The 22,866-nt window shown below is 54.3% G+C and overlaps 11 protein-coding genes across 11 annotated transcripts; 9 read left to right on the forward strand and 2 right to left on the reverse strand.

The window, feature by feature from the left end:
* Positions 1-273: 273 nt before the first annotated feature.
* On the forward strand, positions 274-2,064 carry AB675_4392 (Alpha-glucosidase; the record flags this gene model as incomplete). The annotated part of the gene is made up of 1 exon (XM_018144527.1): positions 274-2,064. One exon carries the CDS (start codon positions 274-276, stop codon positions 2,062-2,064), a length of 1,791 nt encoding a protein of 596 aa, XP_017996537.1.
* Positions 2,065-3,019: 955 nt separating this feature from the next.
* AB675_4393 (putative oxido DltE) lies at positions 3,020-3,901 on the forward strand (the record flags this gene model as incomplete). The annotated part of the gene is made up of 1 exon (XM_018144528.1): positions 3,020-3,901. The coding sequence occupies one exon, from the start codon at positions 3,020-3,022 to the stop codon at positions 3,899-3,901; it is 882 nt and encodes a 293-aa protein (XP_017996462.1).
* Positions 3,902-3,945: 44 nt separating this feature from the next.
* AB675_4394 (uncharacterized protein) lies at positions 3,946-4,941 on the reverse strand (the record flags this gene model as incomplete). The annotated part of the gene is made up of 1 exon (XM_018144529.1): positions 3,946-4,941. One exon carries the CDS (start codon positions 4,939-4,941, stop codon positions 3,946-3,948), a length of 996 nt encoding a protein of 331 aa, XP_017996459.1.
* Positions 4,942-5,735: 794 nt separating this feature from the next.
* AB675_4395 (uncharacterized protein) lies at positions 5,736-6,914 on the forward strand (the record flags this gene model as incomplete). The annotated part of the gene is made up of 1 exon (XM_018144530.1): positions 5,736-6,914. One exon carries the CDS (start codon positions 5,736-5,738, stop codon positions 6,912-6,914), a length of 1,179 nt encoding a protein of 392 aa, XP_017996504.1.
* Positions 6,915-7,707: 793 nt separating this feature from the next.
* Positions 7,708-8,943, forward strand: AB675_4396 (uncharacterized protein; the record flags this gene model as incomplete). Its single annotated transcript, XM_018144531.1, has 1 exon — positions 7,708-8,943. One exon carries the CDS (start codon positions 7,708-7,710, stop codon positions 8,941-8,943), a length of 1,236 nt encoding a protein of 411 aa, XP_017996492.1.
* Positions 8,944-9,359: 416 nt separating this feature from the next.
* Positions 9,360-10,178, forward strand: AB675_4397 (uncharacterized protein; the record flags this gene model as incomplete). The annotated part of the gene is made up of 1 exon (XM_018144532.1): positions 9,360-10,178. One exon carries the CDS (start codon positions 9,360-9,362, stop codon positions 10,176-10,178), a length of 819 nt encoding a protein of 272 aa, XP_017996528.1.
* Positions 10,179-10,522: 344 nt separating this feature from the next.
* On the forward strand, positions 10,523-11,050 carry AB675_4398 (uncharacterized protein; the record flags this gene model as incomplete). The annotated part of the gene is made up of 1 exon (XM_018144533.1): positions 10,523-11,050. One exon carries the CDS (start codon positions 10,523-10,525, stop codon positions 11,048-11,050), a length of 528 nt encoding a protein of 175 aa, XP_017996526.1.
* A 223-nt stretch (positions 11,051-11,273) lies between these two features.
* On the forward strand, positions 11,274-12,053 carry AB675_4399 (uncharacterized protein; the record flags this gene model as incomplete). Its single annotated transcript, XM_018144534.1, has 1 exon — positions 11,274-12,053. One exon carries the CDS (start codon positions 11,274-11,276, stop codon positions 12,051-12,053), a length of 780 nt encoding a protein of 259 aa, XP_017996507.1.
* A 1,191-nt stretch (positions 12,054-13,244) lies between these two features.
* AB675_4400 (Transporter mfs1) lies at positions 13,245-15,098 on the forward strand (the record flags this gene model as incomplete). Its single annotated transcript, XM_018144537.1, has 1 exon — positions 13,245-15,098. One exon carries the CDS (start codon positions 13,245-13,247, stop codon positions 15,096-15,098), a length of 1,854 nt encoding a protein of 617 aa, XP_017996539.1.
* Positions 15,099-15,657: 559 nt separating this feature from the next.
* On the reverse strand, positions 15,658-17,483 carry AB675_4401 (Beta-cyclopiazonate dehydrogenase; the record flags this gene model as incomplete). The annotated part of the gene is made up of 2 exons (XM_018144538.1): positions 15,658-16,212; positions 16,269-17,483. The coding sequence occupies 2 exons, from the start codon at positions 17,481-17,483 to the stop codon at positions 15,658-15,660; spliced, it is 1,770 nt and encodes a 589-aa protein (XP_017996523.1).
* Positions 17,484-21,213: 3,730 nt separating this feature from the next.
* On the forward strand, positions 21,214-22,854 carry AB675_4402 (Choline transport protein; the record flags this gene model as incomplete). The annotated part of the gene is made up of 1 exon (XM_018144539.1): positions 21,214-22,854. One exon carries the CDS (start codon positions 21,214-21,216, stop codon positions 22,852-22,854), a length of 1,641 nt encoding a protein of 546 aa, XP_017996566.1.
* Positions 22,855-22,866: the final 12 nt, after the last annotated feature.

The raw sequence follows: 22,866 nt of genomic DNA on the forward strand, positions 1-22,866 counted from the left end.
TGAAGCACTCCTGGGCTATATATACAGGTCTATGCTACGAGAGTGCAATCCGACAGCATCGCATTCTAGATCTCTGTCCCTTCAGACAAGCCAGCTAACGGTGAGCTTGACGCAAGCATTGACGAAGCCGTACTCAAGGTCGTTCAGAAGCATAACCGAGCTCGATTGGAGCGGGCGTTGATCATCAATCCAGCTTCGTCGAAGCCACGACCCAGGCCGCTCAAAAGTAGATCCGAGCTTGTCCGGAGCTTTCGCTGATAGACATCGCATACTATGGCCGTCAACGGAACCAAAAACTCGTTCTCAACGCCACAATGGTGGAAAGAGAGCGTTGTCTACCAAATTTACCCAGCCAGCTTTCAGGACAGTAATGGTGATGGTTGGGGCGATGTGAAAGGCATCACTTCGCGGCTCGACTACCTAAAGGAGCTCGGCGTCGACGTGGTGTGGAGCAGTCCCATCTTCAAGTCGCCACAAGCAGACATGGGCTACGACATTGCCGACTACAAGGATATCGATCCCGCGTACGGAACCCTGGAGGACGTCGATGAGCTGATCTCAGAGGCCAAGAAGCGGAACATGAAAGTCATGATGGATCTCGTTGTCAACCACACGTCGAATATGCACGCTTGGTTCCTTGAATCCTGCTCCTCGAAAGACAATCCAAAACGCGACTGGTACATCTGGAAGCCACCCAAGTCAATCTCTCCCGATGGCACGCCCGAGCCACCCAATAATTGGGCTCAAATTCTAGGAGATGCCAATTCTGCCTGGAACTACGATCCTGTTACCAAGGAGTACTACCTTGCAGTTTTCACTCCAGAGCAGCCAGACCTCAACTGGGAGAACCCTGAAGTGAGGGCAGCAGTCTGGGATGTTATGAACTTCTGGATGAACAGAGGCGCTGGCGGTTTCCGCATGGACGTCATCAATATGATTTCCAAGGTCACGACCTTTCCTGACGCGCCAATCGTGCTCGATCCAGCAACACACAAGTACCAACCTGGCGTGAAGTTCTTCACCAACGGTCCAAAGCTACACGACTATCTACAGGAAATGTACAGAGAAGTGCTTTCGAAGCATGACACGATCACAGTCGGCGAGATGCCTGGCGTGTCGGACGAGAACGAAATCCTGCGCACAGTGGGAGCGAAAGCGGAAGAGCTGCGCATGATCTTCATCTTTGACCTCGTCGACATCGATAAGCCAAACGTTCGGATGGCGCTGAAGCCGTGGGACGTGAAGGAGATGAAGAGCATTATTTCCAAGTGGCAGAGAGTGATGATCGAGCGAGATGGATGGAATTCGGTGTTCATCGAAAACCACGACAACCCGCGTTCTGTTTCCCGCTACACCGACGACTCAGATCAGTGGCGTGACAAAGGCGCGAAGCTACTAGCACTGATGCAGACCACGCTCGGAGGGACGCTGTTCGTGTACCAAGGTGAAGAAATTGGCATCCGCAACGCGCCCAAAGACTGGCCTATGACTGAGTACAAAGACATCGAAACCGTCAACTACTGGCAAAAGTGCGAGAAGATCTACGCCAACGATCCGGAGAAGCTGGCTCATGGCAGGAAGATCGTGCACATGAAGGCTCGTGACCACAGCCGAACACCAATGCAGTGGGACGCATCTCCCAATGCAGGTTTCGCGGAGAAAGGCGCCAAGCCCTGGATGAGGATCATGGATGACTACACCACCATCAACGCCGAAGCACAGATGAAGCAAGAGTCCGAGGACGAGTTAAGCGTCTGGCAGTTCTGGCAGCGTGGCTTGCATGCTCGGAAGGAAAACAAGGAGGCTTTTGTATACGGTGATTTTGAAGAGCTCGCGCCAAATGATGAGAACATCTTTGCATACGTCCGGACAAGTGCGACGAAGCCGGAACAGAAATGGATCGTGGTCCTTAACTTCTCGGGACAGGAGCAGACGTACGATTTGCCGTTGAAGGTAGAGTCGTGGGTCGCTGGCACATACACGAAGAGCAAGCCTGATAAGAGCTTGAGGGGCAAGCTCGTACTGAGACCTTGGGAAGGCGTGCTTGGAAGTGTCGCCTCATGAATGCAGGAATACCCTGGGCATTCTCCAGCAGGAGACCGCGGATGAGCTCGATGCGATGGACGGACCTGGCTGCTAGATCGAGCGTTTTCTGGGTGTCGAGCGAGGGCCAATGAAGCTCGTCTAGAAGGAGAGCGGAGCTTGGTCAGATGTTGACTTCAAGATCAGCTAGCCGTCGGTTCGAGGTAGGCTCCAAGCTGAATCGCGGCGGAACAGTGATGATAATCAAGGAACGCAGTGATTCTGCTGTGAGGTTCGGACGACGTTGTCCAAGGATGAGGGTGAAACAAGAGCGGCAGAACCCTTTTTGGACGAGCGTATGTGTGAAATGTTCAATGGCGACGAAGGCTAGCCGTCTGTAGACAAGGACGTTTCGTCAATGCATGACCAGCCGTGACCAGAGCATGGCGGGTGTGTTCATTCTGGAGGCAATGTTCATCGAACACTAGTCATCCTTGTGAGCATGAGAGGGTTCAGATGCCTTGTGTGCTGATACAAGTTAGCTTTCCGAGCCAGAATCAAATATGTCACAGTGCAAACAGGTCGTCGTCATCTTAGGCTCTAGTATGTAGGGATCTAGTGGAGACCCTTGCCCAGCAGCTCAGAGCCTACCACCTATCTCCTGAGCTGAGCTACCTTATCTCCCGCTTTACCTTACCTCCCTCGTCGTCGCCGTTAGGTTGACTCTCAATTGCAGTGTCGACGAGCGTGATCATAGATTACTGTACGTCGAGGCATGCTGATAAAGTTGGTATCACCGCAAGATGCATGAATGCTGATAAATGACATTGAGAGAGGTCAACCCGCGACTTTTGAATATAAATGTTCACATCTCCCCTCCTCCTGAACCGCTTTCACAATTTGCATCGGTCTCTCTGCCGGATCCAACAAGACTCGTTCCTACAAACCGCGCACCACCTGTGGCTAAAAGTTGTGTATTAACATCTCAGGTTAGGAAATGGCTCCCATCTACAAGAAGGTTCTCATCGTGGGCGCTACATCCGGCATCGGCTGGGGCATCGCATCCGCCCTTGTCAAGCAGGGCACGCATGTCATTGTTGTCGGTCGCCGCGTCGATAAGCTCGAGGAGTTCTGGAAGGAGCATGGCGGAACCGACGACAGTTGGAGCATTCAAAGCGAGCACTTCGACGCGACAGAGCTCCGCGAGATTCCTTCGTTCGCAACCAAGATCATCGAAAGGAACCCAGACCTTGACTGTGTGATTCTCAACTCCGGAATTCAACGTCCCTTCGACTTCACCAACTCCAATGGACTGAGCTCGGACGACCTACAGACACTCGACACAGAAATGACCACAAACTACACCTCCTACGTGCATCTCACGGCTGCATTCATGCCATTCCTCCTTAAGTCCAAGACCCCAACAAACCTCATCTACATCTCCGCCACGCTCGGCCTCGTTCCTGGCCTCCTACGCACACTCAACTACAACGCCAGCAAGTCCGCCCTGCATACCTTCATTCTCAACCTTCGCGAGCAGCTCAACGGGTCCAAAGAGGATGGCAAGAATGCCAACGTCCCCAAGATTATCGAGATCTTCCCGCCAGCAGTACAGACTGAGCTGCACGATGAGAAGCATCAGCCGGACTTGGTCAACGGTGGACAGATCGGCATTCCGCTGGACACGTTCATCGAGGCGATGATGGGCGCGTTGGGCGGGGATGAGGTGCCTGATGAGTTCACGGTGGGCAATGATGGGAAAGTTGGGGAGGTGATGCCGTTTGAGAAGGAGAGGCAGAAGGCTATGAAGGGGATGGCGGCTTTCTTGAAGGGCGATGCTGGGCTGAGGAAGTTCTTGAAGAGCGAGCAGAAGGCTTGAGCGCACTATCTGCGTGATGGTAAAACTCGAAGGGCACCACCTTTTCACCCATCCCTTCCCAGCATTACATCCAGCAACTTCAGTATGCCATCCGCAAATTCCTTCGGCGCCTCAGCCGGCGGACAGTGACCCACGGCATCCAGATCAACCCTTTCATACCACCCCGTGAACATATCCCTCCCCTTGTCCTCTGCCTCAAACGCCCGCACCCCATCGCTTTTGCCCATGAAATTCACCGTGGGCACCTTGACCTTTGGCCGCTCTGCACACTTCCTCTCCCACTCCTGCACCGTTGGATCGTCATCTCCAGGCACATTGTCATACCTGACCCGATAGCTATGTATCACCGTCCGCACAAAGTCCTCCCCAGCACCCTCGAACACCTCCAGCGACTCAGCCCACTCATCCTCAGTGAACCGCCAATCCGGACTCCACGTCTCCCACAAGAACCTACAAATCGCGCCCCGATTCTCCCGTAGCCCAGTCTCCCCTTGCGGCGTGTTGAAGTAGAACTGGTACCACAACTTCCTCAACGCCTCCACACTCCCGCTCGCCCCCGAAACACTGCTCGGCACAGCGACCGCATCCTTTGCGACATCCTGAATCGCGTACCCGCCACAACTCACCAGCCCAGCAACCCGCTCGGGTTGAAGTGCGGCGACGATACATGCGGCGCGTCCGCCCCAGTCATAGCCTGCCAGGATGGCGTTCTCGAGGGAAAGAGCATCCATGAATTGGAGGAGGTCATGGGCGAGGACGGCTTGCTGGCCGGAGCGGAGGGTGGTGGGACGGAGGTAGCGTGTGGGGTGGTAGCCGCGGAGGTAGGGAATAATAATGCGCAGTGAGGGATCGGCGTTGAGGAGGTGGGCGGTAGTACGGGCGTATTGGTGTGCGGTATAGGGAAAGCCATGAAGGAGGATTATGGGTGGTGCGGAGGTTGTGTCGGAGGTGGCATCTGGGTTCGTGTCGTGGTAGGCGATGGAGAGGGTGGGTGTGAGGACTGTGTGAAGGGGCGGGAGGGTAGTGGTGGTCTTCGACATTTTTACAGGTGCTAGATTCTTTGAAGACCGCGACTGTCGAGCTCCTATGAAGCACGCCGTGTGATGCTATGGGTCTGAATTGAAGGTGGTCGCTTTATGCTGCTGTGCTACCAGTCGTTATAGCTTCGATCGGTGAAGTCACACGCTAATTCAAGTACACAGGTAGACTCCGACACCAGACGTGTCCCAGATGTGAGAGCATTGAGCAAGCAGGAATGGCCCAATAACGATATCGCTGAGTCTGTCTGGGGTAACGGGGTTCGGGGACCCGGACAGAACACAAGTCTGCTTGGGGATCGAAACACCTACCTTGCAATTCACATAGCACTTGGGGCAGGCGTATCATGAGCGTTGCACAGTCGCTTCAAGTCTGCAGGTGTAGCAGCCAGCTCGGAGTCGTCGAGAAGTTAAGTCGAGCATCAGTCGTTTGGAAGGGCTCCAGCGTGTGTCATCCGGTTTCACGAAAGCTCTCGACAGAAGTAGCCAATCGCATTTGAGCACCTCACATCGTGCTCTCTTTTGCTGCATAACACAAGCTTGCTTGTCTCATCTTTTGGCGAAGTCAACGAACATGCCGCGTTCAGCCTATCATGACTCTGGTAAGAAGCACACGACACTCGACTGGCGCGGGCGAGTTCACGGGCCATTTTCGTCCCTCATCTCTCGCTAGACACGTGCTCTTCCTGCAACTCACTGTTGACCCTCATATCTGAAGATGTCTTCAACAGCAGCACTTCCTGCTGGCATCGTTTTCTCACTGTTTCTGTTCACTGTCATCTCAGGCTGTACCAAAGATGCCTCGCCCTAAAGCGCCGCCAACGCCGGCGGCTTCAACTGATCTGATCGCACAGGATTATACTGACGTGGGACAATCATTCGTCCTGCCACCAGCAGCGATGGACCAGAGAGGCGCTGCAAGGATGTCGCCGCCCGTATCGCCTGGGCACAATCCAAAGATGTCGAGTCCACCCAGGAAACGCACGCTCTCTGGCTCACACAAGCGCGAAGATGCAATGCAGTTTGATCTGCCTCCCCCACCTAGCAGAGCCAGAAAAATCATCCAGATGAAGCCGAAGACTGGCTCAACTTCGTCTTCATCATCTGAGCCGGCCTTATCTACAGTGACTCCCGCGAAGCCCGCCCAAGCGGCCGGCACAAAGCGCAAGCAGCCATCTGCAACCAGCGCCGCAGGACGAAAGATAGCACGAAAGACTGCGCACTCTATCATAGAAAGGAGAAGACGCAGCAAGATGAACGAAGAGTTTGGCGTCCTGAAGGACATGATACCTGCTTGCGAAGGTGTCGAAATGCACAAGCTGGCGATCCTGCAAGCTGGCATAGAGTATCTCCGATATCTCGAAGGCTGTATCACGCAAATGAAGCAGGAGAAGGAACAAGATCAGCCCGACGATACCTCGGACGCCAGCCTCGACGAAGAAGAGTCCCCTGAGCCTGAGCCTGAGCCCGAGCGGCCATCGGTGGATTGGTCAACCAAGAGCAACAGCATAGACTGGCAGTATCGCAAACCGTCGATCGCGACAACTGACAGCTCATCGAATCCGTCACCAAACTTATTGCCACGGCTGGCGCAGCCAACGCATCGACCCATTCTCCCCAGCATCCCCACATTCAGCGCGTCTCCGCGGCCTGGTCCTCAGTCAAGCACACCAACCCCAACGCTACTATCGCCCGCCTTCGGTGCGATCCAATTCTCGCCGGAATTGTCTCGGGTGTCGACGCATACGAGTTTGGGCGTGCTTGCACCGTCTCCAAATATCCTACCTCTACCACAAGCGATGATGAGCCTAGAAAGGCAGCACAAGAACGGCAGTCCAGCAGTCAGCGAAGGCGGCGCAGAAGCAACTGCCACGGCGGCACTTATGATGATGAGTAGTAATGACAGGAGGTTGGAGAGTGCGGAAAGGAACAGCAGAGGGAAGGGCATGAGCGTGAGGGATTTGTTGACATCGTAGAGGACAAGCGAAGGGCTGTCGTGACTATCTTGAATATAGCTATCGACTCGAGCATTAATGCACCTGTGACTGTCCGATCACCTGGCTTTTTGTCGCGCCTTCCTTCTAGAATGAATGGAACGGCGCGAAACGGGGAAACATCGGTCATCAACCGGATTTGATTTCCTAAGGCAATGACGGTGTCGTCACGACTTCCCATTGGACTTAAGTGAGCGTGATTGCCCTTCCCGTGCAGTATACTTTGGCAGGCGTGAGGAGACTTTGATGTACAATCAAGGCAGCAGGATGCTCATGGCAGCGGCGGAGAGTCGAGAGTAAGCTTTGGGTCGAAGGAAATCGAGAGATGACCTTCACGGGCAAAGCTTCCACTGCATGCCGTACGTGTCGACAACGACGAGTCAAGGTGATCCCAGGAGCCTCCTCGTCTCACGCTGTAGATCTGCAAAGCTAAGTATGACAGTGTGACGAGGCACGTCCGACCTGCCAGCGATGTACGAATGAACGACGAGAATGTTTGGGCTATCCTGACCCGGCCAGCCCAGCCACTTCGCCTTTCCAAGACCAGACAAATGCAACAATTCGACGTACACAACGCATTCATGATGGCAACGCCAGGCGAAGGGCTGCTGCGACTGCTGCCAAGTCGAGAGAGAGCTCGCCGTCGAGTAGCTCATCCTCCGCCTCAAGTCCAGAGGCCTCACCCAAATCGGTCGTTGCAATCCTGCCAAATCCGCCTATACCCATTCAGACTCGCGCTTTGGACTTCTATATAACAGCGCAACTGCTGGATCCCATGTCGCGAGGTCGCCTCATGGGCCATCTGAGCGTTCTGCCTGATCTCTATTCCAGAAGTCTCTCAACCTCGGCGCTTGCAAAGGTCACAACAGCTGCGTCCGTTGCCGCGTTCGGCCTTGTGGGCAGAGAGACGAAGTCCGTTCGTCAGACCGCATACGCTAGTTACAGCGAAGCTGTCATAGCTTTAGCGCACGCCATGAATGCTGCTGAAGAGCGCGTAAGAAATGAAACGCTTCTTGCTTGTGTGCTGATGGTCGTGGTGGAAAGCATGATGGCGCGAGACCGCAGCCCAAATCAGCAATGGGCCGCTCATGTGAGTGGGGCAGGGCAATTGTTGCGTCAACGAGGTAGGACTGCCATCAGTCATGACCCGATCGCCAGGAGACTGTGGGCAGTGGTACGCGGCTTTCTTTCGAAAAATTCCGTACGTCACCTCGCCGCCGACGAGACCTTTGCGATTGACTTGCCGACCAACGGCTTCGAAGACGCCGGACCTCCGCCTCCGGAAGCTCTGCTGGGAGGGCTTACGGTAGCCGTCACGAGTACCAGAGACCGTGGTCTCGCGATCTTGGAAAGCGGCACATTTGACATGCTACCAGCGCTGATAGGCGAGTGTAGATACTTTGATGGAGCGCTCTGCTCATGGGTGCTGGAGCTGCCAGAAGCATACCAATATGTGTCTATTCCTTCGGACGAATCGTCGGTCCCTCCCACATACGAGCATCTCTATTCCGATTCACACTTGCAGCGACTTTGGAATTCGTACCGTGTGGCACGTATCACGGTCAACGCTCTCATCTATCGCGCAGCAACGTCACCGACAACGATTCTGCCTAACGCATCCGAGCTGGCCGCAACAAGCTTTCAGAACATGCAGACTTTGGCAACAGAGATCATGGACTCCATACCGAGCAACATCCTCACACCTGCCTCCCCACGATCGCAGATCCAATTGCCTTCCGCCGATGTTGCAAGCGAGATCGCACTCGCTTTCTACTGCCTTTGGCCACTGTACATAGCTCGAGGCGTTGTTACACTGCCCCCAGCAGCTAAGGCGCGAGGCTTGGTGATGATGGCGCAGATTGTCGACAAGTATGCAGTTCAGAACGGCCAAGCTCTTGTCGATGTTGCTACCGTTGACGATGACAGGCCACTTTGGTGTAGTCCGTGGCAAGAGGAGTGGGTTGAGCGGCTATGGGAGTGGGCTTTTCTGTATGGCTGCGGTGCTGTGTGATGGAATACTCTTGAATGCGACATCGGCCGTGCGCGCAACGATGCTCCCATTGAGGAATCACGAATGGCCATCAACGATCTACGAATGCTTGCAAAAACATGTCCGAGCCAGAGCGTTTCCCAAAGGTCTTTTCTTTGTCGGAGTCGCGGTATTCGGACAGACGCGCATACTTGCGACGCAGCTTACTCGATCCACTTGCTAAACCGCGACCAAGTCGTAGGCCTTCACGACGGTCAAGACACTTGAGCCAGAGTGAAACGTTGTGTTCGTCACTTCACAGCCGTGATGTCTCGATGCAAACAAAGACTATTGCAGGTCCGCCTTGGTCTAAAACGTACACCTGTACATTTACGACAATCAAGAGCTACTCATGAATCGCGCCCCTTGGAGCCATTGCAACCCCGATAGCCGACACGATGTTGTGGATGTTCGATGGAAAGACCATGATCGACACCAAACGTCGGCGATTCGTTAGGAAGTCATCAAAGTCTGCGACTGAGACTCCGAGGAGGCCTTTCCACTCGCACGACGGGGTTGACAGGAGTGTTCGACTGCCGTACTGCAACACAACGGGACAGGCGTGTCTGCCCGCACCAAATTGCGATAGGGAGGTCATGGTCAGTCCGAGACGTCCACGGAGAGAGACGCTGGAGCAGTCTCTTCGTCACGTAGAGATATCTGGAAGTGGAACTGGAGCGGTGGTGATCAGAAATCATGCAGAACCGCCTCTACGACAAGAGCTCTCCACTGCCTTGGGCTCGGTGAACGAGACTCAGACCACATCCATCCCATACCGGCCTTCTGCTCCCTTGTCGAGTGTGCAAAGTGATCGTGACAGAGCAATCGCTCTGCGGCACGCGCTAGACGTCAAGCTGGGCGCAGCCAACCCATCAATGCTGTACGCAACATCGAATCAGGGCCCTGAACAAATTCGGCCTCAATCAACGCTAGTCGATCGAGGAAACGAGAAGTATATCGTGCTCGATCAGTCCACACCATCACGACCACAAGTTCATGGCGAGCCAGATCAACTACCACTGCCGGAACTATATTGTGCAGAGTTCTGGAATGATCCCAATGGACACATCGATGTGCTTCTGCCGGCTCCGCCGACGAGTCTGACAGAGGCGTTCCGCTTGGAAACAGAGCAGTTGCTTATGATCGAGGAGTTCAATGAAGTCCTGAGAGCTCACGGGAGGCCTCTTTACCGAGGAAGGTGGTATGGATGGATTTGACTGGAGTCTTCGGTCCATTCATACATTACAACTCTCACGTGCCTCTTCAGTGCTGGTAAACTAGCAGCATGTTAAACAGAGCTATCACCATAGCGATGTGGTTCTTGTTCCTAAGTACAATCAGCCTCACGTCCCACGCACAACTACCTCTTTTCTCTTGCACAAGCATCTCTATTTTCACTCACAACCATCTGCATCATCTCTCACAAAGACCTCTACTCGCCACAAGATCACCATTACCGCTCCACAAATCTCGTCCATATCTTACATTCTAGCTATTCACCGCACCAGTTTTCGTGCAGCGGCATTGAGGTCACCGAGTCTACGTACTGAAAGCAAGAGCCATGTCCTCAGTCCGACTACCCCCTGGCTACGGATACAGCCTCGAATCGACCTCCTCGCCACATCTAGTCACAGTTCCTTCCTCCATCGACTTGTACCTCGACCATCCCAACGTCAGAATCCGTAAACGCGGACACAGCCACGATCGAACGTCATTGCGCCGCGTGTTTAAGAAGACTCAAGTCTTCTATGAACGCGACGTGTTGCGCGCTATCGCAATTCAAACAGGATCCCAACCGGAGCACATACCAACACCACAGCTGCACTATCTTAGCTTTGACGAGGTGCTGCAGGAGCTGCGATACAAGGGCATCGAGGTCGATAACGATGATGTCGAGGACGTTGCGACTGCTGGAGAAGAAGAAGAGGTCGTTCAGGCAGATCAGCCGACAATGTCAAGCAAGTTGGAGCAGGAAGTCAGAGCATTGCCAAATGCAAGCGAGTCTGTTTCCAGGAAGGTAGAAGATTTCTATGACTTCGAGGAGAAGCATTTCCACGATGAGATGAAGCGACGACACAGCTTTGGCTGAGGATCCTCACCATGTGACTAAGCGGAGTCATGTTGGACTTCAGATACCTGGCTCTATCTAGAAACGGAATCAGCTACGTGCTTTAATCATGCCATGAATATCTCAACTGCGCCAACAATGCTTCAACTCGCACTATAAATGTCGTAGCTGCCGTGATGTCTCTCTTTCCAGGCCCAAGTTCCTGTCCGTCAGACTCACATTCAAGCGGTTTCCGAAGCTCGCCATGTCTTCAAGCGATCTCGTCGCGTCTGTCATCAACGCCCATGGCGGCCTCCCTGCATATCAGTCACTGAATAGCATTTCGTTCACGTTCTCTTTCACAGGTGCCACACTCGGCATGAAGGGCCGCCCTCAACACGTCACACCGACTGCCACGACCTTCGTGCAAGAACAGAAGACCATCTATCGCGGGCTCGGCGGGTCTTCTGACGAGGAATGGATCTTCACTCCCAGCAAGGTCTGGAAGCAGCGCGTCTCGGACGGGTCGATAATTGAAGAGCGGGACAACCCGCGTGCCGCGTTCGAGGACCACACACTCGAAACACCTTGGGACGATCTCCATTTCCTGTACTTCTGTGGATACGCGATGTACCAGTACTTCCACTGGCCGTTTCTTCTCGCTCGGGAAGACATCACGACCACAGAGCTGGAGCCGCATACCGAAGGCAGTCTAAAGTGGCGCGTGCTAGAGGTCAGTTATCCTGAATACTCGACGCTGGCCACCCATGCGCGAAAGCAGAAATACTACGTTGATAGCCAAAGCTTCCTGTTGAGACGACACGACTATGCGCCAGAAGTCCTGGCTGGGGCAAATGCAGCGCATTTCAGCTATGATCCAGTCAAGGTCGGAGAGTTCACCTGGCCGAGTTTGAGACACATTGTTGCGATTGGGGAAATCGGCCCGATGATGTTTGGGCCCATCCCGACGCTCATTCACCTGGTGATGCTGAAGATGGCGGTACAAGGGAAGGATGGGAAGCAGGAAGTGTGGTCGTTGGACTGAGTGCCCGTGGGCTTGCTTATGTCCGACGCGGCCGGTCCGCAGATTGTCCATACGCACGGAAGTTGGGGTGTGACTCATGGCGACGAGGATTGCAAAGAGTTCTCATGATACCAAGACAACATCGGATCCCATTTAGATCCGCATTACTGTACATCATGATACACGATCATTGCCACGAGTTTGTGAAAATTCTGGAGGGAAGGAGGGCCTTAATGTACAAGAGCTTCCGCGGCGGTAGATGTGTCATTCCGTTGGAGGATCTCTCAATGAAATCAAGTGCGCCAATAAGCTCGCCGCTGTAAGCAAAGCAGATCTCGCCGGCAGATGGTTTCTCAGCGCCGTTGATTAATCTGAAAAGAGTAGATAGTTTATTTGGTGGTGCAACCGCCATGCCCTGCATGATGCTTACATATGCACGAATCTACCGTCCGTAGGAGGGTTCACCTATCGCCATTTACGTAGTCCAAGGTGGGCCCTGACACGAGAAACCCTTGGAAAGCCCTCAACCTCAAACGCCCTCAAGCCTTTACACCTCTCAGACCTCTCCCTCCTTACTCGCTTGGACCACTTTCTACCCGTTGTGGCATCTGTCCCCTGTTAATCAGTACCTGAACATACCTCCACCAACGAATGGCGTCGGGAAACGGACCCTGGCCATGCCCAGGGCTGGACTCGTGCGAGATCTGTAAGCACGACAAACATATGTATGATTCCACTATCGCGAGGTCAACTTCGACGACGTGCAATGTTCGTCCGCGTCCCTGACCCTGGTATTCCGGGTCGCGTCGTTGATTGGGTTTTCGCTTTGCTTTCGAAAGGAAAGTGTCGCGATGACATACTGCCATTCACAGTAATTATCCGTATCTCGAAGCCGCGCCGTGCGGTACGCCCGCAATCACTCATCCTATCGCGTCAGGCTACGTTCTCTGCTAATGTTTCGGACCAAGCATTGGACAGCCTGATGGCTTGTCGTGGTGATTATGCAGCGCCGATGGTCCAGTATCTTCTGTATGGTGATGACAAAGTTCGACGCCAGATGCGATGAGTCAAAGCGTGGGTAAGATCAGGTACAAGTGAAGGTATATAGCCACCTCACTGACATCCCTTCCCATCACATCGTCCAGGTCAACTTGCCGTCACCATCCTCACCACCTCCCTCCACCTACCCTACTACCCCTACAAATCGCCAAGATGACCAAGTTCTCAGCCCTCATCCGTGACGCGCCCATCGGGCAGCTCATCCGCTTGGCGACAGGCTCCCGGTTCCTCCGCTTTCCAGAAGAAGAGCCTGGCTTTCAACTTCCGTGGGAGGCAGCTCAACTCGAAGAGAAAGCTGTTGAAGCCGACGAGGCTGCTGCTCAGCGACAACCTTCCCATGTATCCTCAGAACATTCGCCGGCCGCCGACGCCGTTGATCCAGAAAAGCCAATCAACACAGACCATGGTGTTGACCACGAGGCTTTGACTCACGCACCTACGGCTCGCTCAAATCTCTCCCGCACCTCGAAGCTCACGACTTCTCGCACTGTCACTCGCGAGCAGACTCGACCATACACGGCTGAACGCTTCGAGGCCGAGCAGGAAGAAGCCATTGATCGCGCTCAGAGCGCCGTGATCATTCCAACACGAACCGCTGACGGCGTCATTCTGGTTGACTGGTATACCACTGACGACCCAGAAAACCCGCAGAACTGGTCGAGCTGGCGAAAGTCTGGCGCAGTAGCAATCATCTTCTTCTACACATTCACCGCATATGCCTCTTCTGCTACCTACACATCTTCAGTACCGGGCGTGATGGAGAGGTTCAACGTTAGCGTTGTAGCGGCTGGTCTTGGTCTGTCGATGTACGTTATCGGGTATGGTACAGGTCCGCTGCTGTTCTCGCCCATCAGCGAGATTCCTGTCATCGGCAGGAACTGGCCGTACATCATCTCCTACGGTCTATTTGTCATTCTTGCGGTTCCAACTGCGCTCGCCGACTCCTTTGCCAGCCTGTTGGTTCTCCGCTTCATCACTGGCTACTTCTCGAGCCCGGCTCTCGCCACTGGCGGCGCGTCCATGGGCGATCTCTATAACATCATCAAGCTCCCCTACGCTCTCACCGCTTGGACCGCCGCCGCGTTCTGCGCCCCCGCCTTCGGACCTCTCCTCTCAGGCTTCGCCGTCATGAACGAGAACTGGCGCTGGTCCCTCTGGATCAATCTCTGGATGTCCGCGCCCGTCTTCCTGATCATGCTCTTCTTCATGCCCGAGACCTCCGCGGGCTACATCCTCCTTCACCGGGCCCGCCGCCTGCGTAAGCTCACCGGCAACCCAATGCTCAAATCCCAATCCGAGATCGACCAAGCAGGAATGGACTTCAAGCACACCCTCTGGGAGGCCCTCGCCCGACCTATCGAGATCTGCATCAAAGACCCCGGTGTCCTCTTCACCAACATCTACACCTCCTGCATCTACGGCATCTACTACTCCTTCTTCGAAGTCTTTCCGCTAGTCTACGTCGACATCTACGGCTTCAACCTCGGCGAGCTGGGCCTTCCCTTCCTCGTCATCAGCATCGGCTGCGCCATCGGCGTCGTCGTTTACTGCTCCTACGTCTACTACTTCGTCGAGCCGAAGATCAAGAAACACGGCTTGGGGCTGCAAGAAGACCGCCTCATTCCAGCTATCTTCTCGACATTCCTCCTCCCCATCGGGCTGTTCTGGTTCGGATGGAGCTCGCGGGAGAGTGTTCATTGGATCGTCGCGACTATTGGGTTGACGCTGTTCCCGATCGGAGCGTTCATCCTGTTCCAGTGTATCTTCATCTACCTGCCGTTGACGTACCCGCAGTATGCGGCGAGTCTGTTTGCGGCGAATGATCTGTGTCGGAGCGCGCTGGCGTCGGGATCAATCTTGTATGCGCACCCGCTGTTTGTGAATCTGGGGATTGGGCCGGGTGTGAGCCTGCTTGCGGGATTGTTGTGTTTGGGTGTAGTGGGTGTTTGGGGACTGTACTACTTCGGTGCGAGCTTGCGGGCGAGGAGTAAGTTTGCGCTGTCGTGATCGGGATAGAGCGGCTTGGGGAAGCGATATGGTGTGCCATCTGTACGATGGCCGCTGGGGCATGGTGTTGATAATGTGGCCGGCATCGGCGAAGCTGGCGAGAGAACCACATCAAGAATGGCTTGAAAGCAGTAACAGATCTCATCTGCTGTTGCAGACTCACGCTGGGGTGTACCAGCATAGTGAGAAATCAGCGATGAAGTATGATAGAAAATATTCGATTAAAAGTTCTGCTCGTCGTTATTGATCACAGAGAACATTAAACTTCTATCGTGAATATAGGCACCAGTCGTCGTGATGTTAGCACGACACTATGCAAGAATTGTAAACGCAATGTCATTACCAAATGCAAGCAGCAATCTCTTGGAAGAGATTGGGGCCTGGACGCAGGCTTGAGCCTCGTTCAATCGTGCATCGCGATGCTACTCCAGTCTCCTTTTCAAGACATGACCAATCCGATGCCAGCCCAATGTACAACTCTCGATCAAGCGCTGTCGAGCACTGCGTTTCTCGACCTTGACGTGGTGGTTGCAATGGGCACGCCGCGGGAGGGGATTCCTCACGGGAAGTTGTGCCAGGCGGCGCTTGTCGTGGGAGTCAGATCCGTTGTGAATGTGGTGTCCACAGGCGGCAGACGTTTCGGGAAGTCGTGCCAAGCGGCGGTTGTTGTCGGGTTGAGATCTATCGTGACTGTAGAATCCAAAGATCGTGACCGTCGAACTCTGGATATACCACTTATCGTCGAATTGGCGATGACCGCAATTTCAACCGAGGCCGAAGTATTCTCAGCCTTGAGATATTCCAACAGCTCGGGTAGCACCAGGTCATGGGCATGCTTGACGACCTCCGCCGTCCTGAGGCCGGCGATGTAGTTGCCGACGTACCAAGTGGATTTGGCGCCTTGCAGACCGTTAAGCTTCTTGTAGAAGCCGGCCTCGATCTTTTCGCCGCTGACATGGGGCTCTAGCTGCGGATGGAGCTCGAGTGCCTTGATGACAGGCTTCTGAGTGGAATTCGTGGTGACGCCTAGAGACTTCTTGAGTGTAGCAACCCCGTCAAATAGCGTCTTGTGGACTTCAGCGTCGGAGAGGATGCGACCGGATGCGACGTAGAACTCGTGGGAGTCGTCAAGGCCGACATCGAGTTGGCTCGTTGGAGGATGGTGTTTACGTACGGGTACGGTGGGTTGCCGAGCGGGTCTTTGGCGTTAGTGTTGCTGTAGAAGGATCCCTGCGGCAGACCAGACTGGCTGACGATGCCAGTATATATGATGTTGACTCTAAAGCTGCTGAAGATGTCGCGCTCAGAGGGGTCGAAGTCGAAAGCGGAGAGACCGTCGGGCTGCGGGAGGTAGGCGAGCACCATGGCTTTGGCGTTGATAGTCGTTGTCTTGTCTGAGGTCTTCACCTCCAGCTGCACAGGAGATTTGCTTTTCTCAGGGTGCCCTCCAGGGACGGCCGAACGGGCGATCCTGACAGCTTCGCTGTTGAAGAAGACATTATCTGCACCAACCAGCTTGGCGACCCGATTGTAGACATCTTGATTGTTAAGGTCGTGAGTGGTGACATAAGGTATATTGCTGGCGAAGGCATCATACCAATCAAAGTACTTGAGCTGGTACGCCATAGGAATATCGGCGGTGGCTTTGCTCGGGATATCAAACCGAATCAATTCAGCCATATCGGTGATGTTGTGCTTGATCATGTAGTCTGGAGCAGGGAGTGTAAGGTCCTTAGGTAGGGTTGGAGAGTCTGGCCAGGAGTATGCCCACTTCTCACCGAGGTCCTGCACCACGCCAGCCCAGTATTCTACCCATGCCATGCCCGTCGAGTTAAGCTGCTGGCCTGTTGCAAAGTCCACGACAACTTGTGGAGGGATTTGGTAAGGCGTAGGGATTGTTTCGACGCCCAGCTGCTCAAAGTATTCCACCATCTCAGGCAGAGCCAACCAGTTGATCACGCCAAAGTCAACAGTCTTGCCGGTTTCGGGAACTTTGTAGGTGTTAACGGTGCCGCCAAGCACACCACGTTTCTCGACAATGCAGACTGTGTACTTCTGCAAGTACAACTCAGTGGCGATGTACGAGCCTGACGCGCCACCACCCAGAACAACGACATCGCATTCTTTGGAGCTGCCTTCGGGATGATCTGGTGGGTGAGGTCCCTCGTCAGGCTTACCAGGACCAGTCGGAGGTCCGCCGGGGCCAGCAGGTGGCTTTGAAACACCCGCGGGTCCCGGAATCGGAGGTGATGGCGGAGTCTGAGGGCCAGTGACCGGCGTCCATTCCTTGTCTGGTGATAGCTCCTCGTGGCAAGACGGTACAGCAGCAGTGCGGACCAGCTGCGATGCCGCGAGGGCAAGAAAGGCTGTGGAGAGCTGCTTCATTGTGTATGATAGGACTGCGTTTAGCAAACGAATGTGCAATGCGGAAGTGAAACGAGTGTGGTGTCCCGGGTTGGGAGAAAGGAAAGTACTTAAGAAGTGTCAGATAGGATCAGTATTGATGACCACGAGGTCCACGCCATGCATGGTAACCATCATCCACTTATATATGACACGAGCTCCTGCCTATGCAATCGACGGGAACCACTTCATCGGGCATGCAAGTTCCATTGGAACATCTTCCATTCGAACAGCGGGACATAAGCTGAGGCCAGGATAGGAGCGTAATCAACTCGTTGTCAGAGGTAGGGCGGAAGGCAGATGCACGATCAATAGTAGTCGTGTACTCGCCTTACGGGCATGGATCAGTGTCACTGCCAGGCTTGACACGGACATGAAAGCCGCAGCCGTGTTCGTGTTGTCTCAAGCTTGCCAAACGCGGTCGACGGACAGTGGTCAGATGGTCCAGCATTGATTTTTCGAAAGTGATCCTTGTGTGCTTGGCAACGGTTATACGTGGGCTTCGTATGTTAGGTGCTCCTAACCGTGATCCGTAGCCATTGCCCCGGAACAACGAATTTGGCGTCGCCGTCAAATCGGCAAATCAGCCATACGCAGCAATGCGCTGTACATTGCTTAACGGTGTCGCCCGACACTGATTCCATGGTCGGTGGAGCTTGGAGAATACTTAAGTAATGTGACATGCATGGCGAGTGAAGCGTCCCTTTGGAATCCGTGTTCGTGCAGGACTGGACGATGGTCGTCTGGCTTTCTCTCCGCTTTAAGACCAGTGGATGTGCAGTTTGATTGCGCTGACGACGTTAGCGGTCATAGTTCGCTGCGCGCAGTGGCAGGCTGTTCGAGCACAAAATGAGCGTTTTCATCACTTGCCCAGAACACTGAGAATCGAGGTCAGGGCGGGCTCTGAAGTAGAGAATGGTCTTGCAGATCGAGCCAGCAGTTATCAGATGAGCCTCACTTGAGTATCAAGTCGTCAGAACGACTCATCATCAGTCGCGTTGCCAGGGAGGGCGCTGTAGGAGTTTGTGGTCTCTCTGGAAAAGACGCTCATTTCTTAGCCGAACATCTTGAGTGGTTGCCACGACCCAGAACACGAACAGCTCCCAGCAAGCTCTGGAGCAGTATGACTACGGGAAGAGCCACTCCGGATGCATAGTCGACAGGCACTGAACAGCGAGTAGGTCCAAACAGCGACGACAGCGGCAGCTGATATCAACTGTGCTCACATATAACGGCTAGCGACGGTGTGATGATAGATCAGCTCTCGAAGATCCTTGAACTGAGGGCCAAGTGATAGACTTGGCGCCGCCGCTGCCTGATTGAACGTGGGCGAGTAGGGGGAAGCAGTCAGACACTGGCGCAGTTGATGCACTGTTGTTTCGCAGGCTTGCCATGCTGGTTGCTCTCAAGTTTTTCCAACGTTGATTGAGGCCTATCAAGGTCCGTTCGTCTCTCGTGAATCACACTTCGTCGAGTCCTGGACCAGTCGTCTTCCTAGTGTCTTGATTCACATCCTTCATGCGCCGCCAAACGTCTTGACGCACATCCTTCACGCGCCGCCTGATGCTCTTGCATGTCTTTGGACACCTCTCGTTCTTCGTATGAGACCACCGAGACAACCGCGGTTGGGGAACTTGCAGAACTTACGCTGTAAGCATCGCCAGTCCATATGGGCCAAAGCCCATATCGAGTCAGGGTCACCAGTTCGAGCAGCACGTTCGATTGCGTGATGGAGAACGACATACTGAGACGCGTGGTCGAATGCAAACCCCAGGCAGCATGCCTCCGATGCGGCTCTAATGTCTTCCTCATATCGTTGTTGATTGTTCCAGACCTTCACAAGCTCGCTGGCGCCCGGTTCCGTAATTGCCCTCGGCGTCTGCGGAATCGAAAACGGATTGTCGTTCTGAATACCAGTAATCGACCAGGAGCTGGAGTGAAAAACGACTTGGATTCGGCGACTGTCTGCTGGCCTTTCAAACCAGAAGAATGGTGACGACAACAGTATTTCAGAATCGCTCATCGCAGGCTCCAGCTTGAATTCGATCTTGACCACTGGCTTATGCCCTCAGCTCCCACCGTGACTAAATTGAGTTCCCTGACCAATCACCGGTAGCGGCTCTTCGTGCACGAGATCTCTGATGATCGTTTTCGATGTATCGCGCAACAGAAGATCGAGACATCCATCGAGCGACGACGTGTTCGCGTGAACCCAGCCGCTGATATTCTTTTCAGGCACAAGGACCGTAGCACGGGTGACTACACGAATTTCAACCAAGTTGACCAGTCGGCCGAGGGCCCTTCGCGCCAGGGTCGATGGCACTTGGGAGTACGCGTGAAGTTCTATCATCTGGATTTTGCTGGCCAGATATGCGGAATTCAGCACGAATGCTGCTAAGGACGTCGACTGCAGGAAAACGACTATCGCGCATTTCCAGAGAGCTTCCCTCACAAGTTCGTGCTCGGAGTAACGGACCAGGAATAGACCAAGCCTGTTGTTGTCCATGGAAGACTCAAAGCATTCGCAATACCTCTGGACTGGGACTAATCTGATGCCGCGGAAGAAGTCCTCATAGATCATCGTTCGAACCTCTGCGGGTAGCGACATGAATCCGCGACTGCTGTGGCTCCCCATTGTGAAAACCGCGCGAAGGCGATTGGTAAGTGAAGAAATGCAGGCGCGTGACGAGGGAAGATTGGAAGAGCGTTGCATCATGTTGCTACACTGACAAGGACAGATATTTACATATCCATCGAGGTTTTTGTGCCGAAATGCTGAGGCCAGTTGGCAGACAAGCAAGTACCGCCAGCTGTCGAACTTTCTTCCACCAAGAGACTCGCGCACTCAGGCGCCGCTCCGCTGTGGCTTGGCGATTCCGACGCTTTGAGGCGGACTCTCGCCTTCCGATCGACGCCTAGGGCGTTGATGACAGGGGCCATTGGCAAGAACACATTCTCCCGATGTCGATTGCAGCGAATGCTTGTTGGCTGGCACATGGCATCAAGCAAGCTGCTGCAGGACGACCGTGAGCAGACAGATCCCCCACTCACCAGGAAGTCTTCACCTGCACATTGACAGCGTTCATCCTAGACTCAAACGTGGTATCAACGCTTCGAGAACGACGAGGACGCGCTACTGTCCCTTCAGAGCCGCTGCTCTGCTTATACATGGCCTGTGAGTGCCCATAATGTTTCGGACTTACTACTTGTTGCCCACGTAGGTAAGAGAACCTCCAAACATCAACGGAGATGACGGAGTCACGACGATTCGACCTTGTACATCTACCAGACAGACTAAATAGCATCAACAGTGAAGCAACACGTCGCAAATTCACAACGTCATTTCATCTCCTCCAGGAACATCCGAAAACTCAATCTCCATGCACCAGATTCCGCCGTCGGACTACCCCGTCATCCCCACAACATTCCAGTTCGTCTAATTTTGCAAAGCTTCATTCAATTCGTCAACATGTCCCTGTCGCTCTGTCGCCTTTGCTTCGCTTCTGCGTGCCAGCCGTTCAGGTCCCACGAACCCCAGGTTCTTTGTTCCGTCGGTTTCTCGTCCCGTCTCCACGGGGTAGGTGACGAGTCCCTCACGGGCCGGTCTCCTGTCTTCAAGCAGAGCATCCCGTAGAGCTATATACCACGCCACCGCTTCAACTTCATCCCAGCAAAGAGCTCCAGCTCCAGCAACGACCATCTGAGAGCAGACATGTCTTCTTCCAGAAGGCCCTCCGCCTCCGAGCGGCACGCCTCCCAAATCGAGCACGATGAATCCATCCTCGAAAACCTGGGCCACTCGCAAGAACTCGTCCGCCAATTCTCCCCCTGGTCCATGTTCGCCCTCGCCTTCACCGTCCTCGGCACCTGGTCGACCCTCGCCCAAAATCTCTCCACGGGTCTCACCGCCGGCGGACCCGTCACCATCCTCTGGGGCCTCGTCCTCGTTACGCTCTGCAACCTCTGCGTCGCCGCCTCCCTCGGCGAGTTGTTGAGTGCTATGCCCACGGCTTTGGGGCAGGCGTTTTGGGTGTATCATTTCTGGACTACCCCGATGGGGCGGTTCGCGAGCTACATGACAGCGTGGATCAACACGTTCGGCTGGTGGACGATCACGGCGAGTCAGGCGGCGTTCATGACGGAGTTTATTCTTGCTATGAACGTGCTGTATGTTCCGGACTGGGCGCCAGCGGGGAAGGGTTGGGTGAATTTCTTGCTGTACGTGGCCATCGTGTTGTTCTTGACGGTGGTCAATGTGGTGGCCTGTCGGAAGGATAAGGTGCTGCCGTGGATTAACAGTTTTGTGGGCTCGACGTTTATCCTGTTGTTTTTTGTATTCGCGTTGGGGCTGTTGATTTCTGTTGGGGTGAGGTCAGGCGAGAGGTTTCAGCCGGCGAGCTTCGTGTTTGGGGATTGGGAGAATCAGAGTGGGTGGTCGAGTGGGGTGGTCTGGTTCACGGGGCTGGTGCAGAGTGCGTATGGGCTGACGGCGTTTGATGCGTGTATACATATGGTGGAGGAGTTGCCGAATGCGAGCAAGACTGGGCCGAGGATCGTGTGGTTGAGTGTGCTGACGGGGTCCATTTCGGGGTTTATCTTCATGATGATCTGCCTGTTCTCGATACAGAATATCGACGACGTCGTCAACGCGGATCACCCGTTCATCCAACTCTGCGTCGAGGCGATGGGTCTCACAGCAGCAGTCGTTCTGCTCGCGCTATTCATCGTCAGCGGCATCGGCCAGAATCTAAGTCTTGCCACAACGGCCTCCCGGCTGACCTGGAGCTTCGCCCGCGACGGCGGCGTGCCCTTCTTCAACTACTTCGCCAAGGTCGACGAATACTGGCGCGTACCTGTCCGCGCGACATGGGCGCAGGGCTTCATCGCAGCTGTCATCGGCGTCCTCTACCTTTTCGCCGATACCGTACTCGAAGCAATCCTGAGCGTCAGCACCATCGCCCTCACGATCTCCTACGCCATACCGATCATTGCGCTCCTCGTCGCTGGGCGGGACAAACTCCCTGCCTCGAGGTCCTTCAACCTCGGCTGGGCAGGCATGCCCTCCAACATCGTCAGTATCATCTACTGCTCGATCACGACCGTGTTCTTCTTCTTTCCCGGTGACCCGAATCCGAGCATCGCGGATATGAACTGGGCGATAGCTGTGTTTGGAGTAATGTTGGTGATCAGCATTGGATTTTGGTTCGTGCAGGGGAGCAGGACGTATCTGAGGGTTGATACGGCGAATTTTGGGATCATTGCGGGGCATGCGCAGGAGCAGGGCAGGGCGAATCTGACGATGACGAAAAGTAGGGATAGTGCGGGAGCGGTGAATGGAGTCAAGACGCTGTGAGATGACCTCTGG

This window comes from Cyphellophora attinorum (assembly GCF_001299255.1).
Source record: "Cyphellophora attinorum strain CBS 131958 chromosome Unknown Contig30, whole genome shotgun sequence".
In the NCBI taxonomy this organism is placed as follows: Eukaryota; Fungi; Ascomycota; class Eurotiomycetes; order Chaetothyriales; family Cyphellophoraceae; genus Cyphellophora; species Cyphellophora attinorum.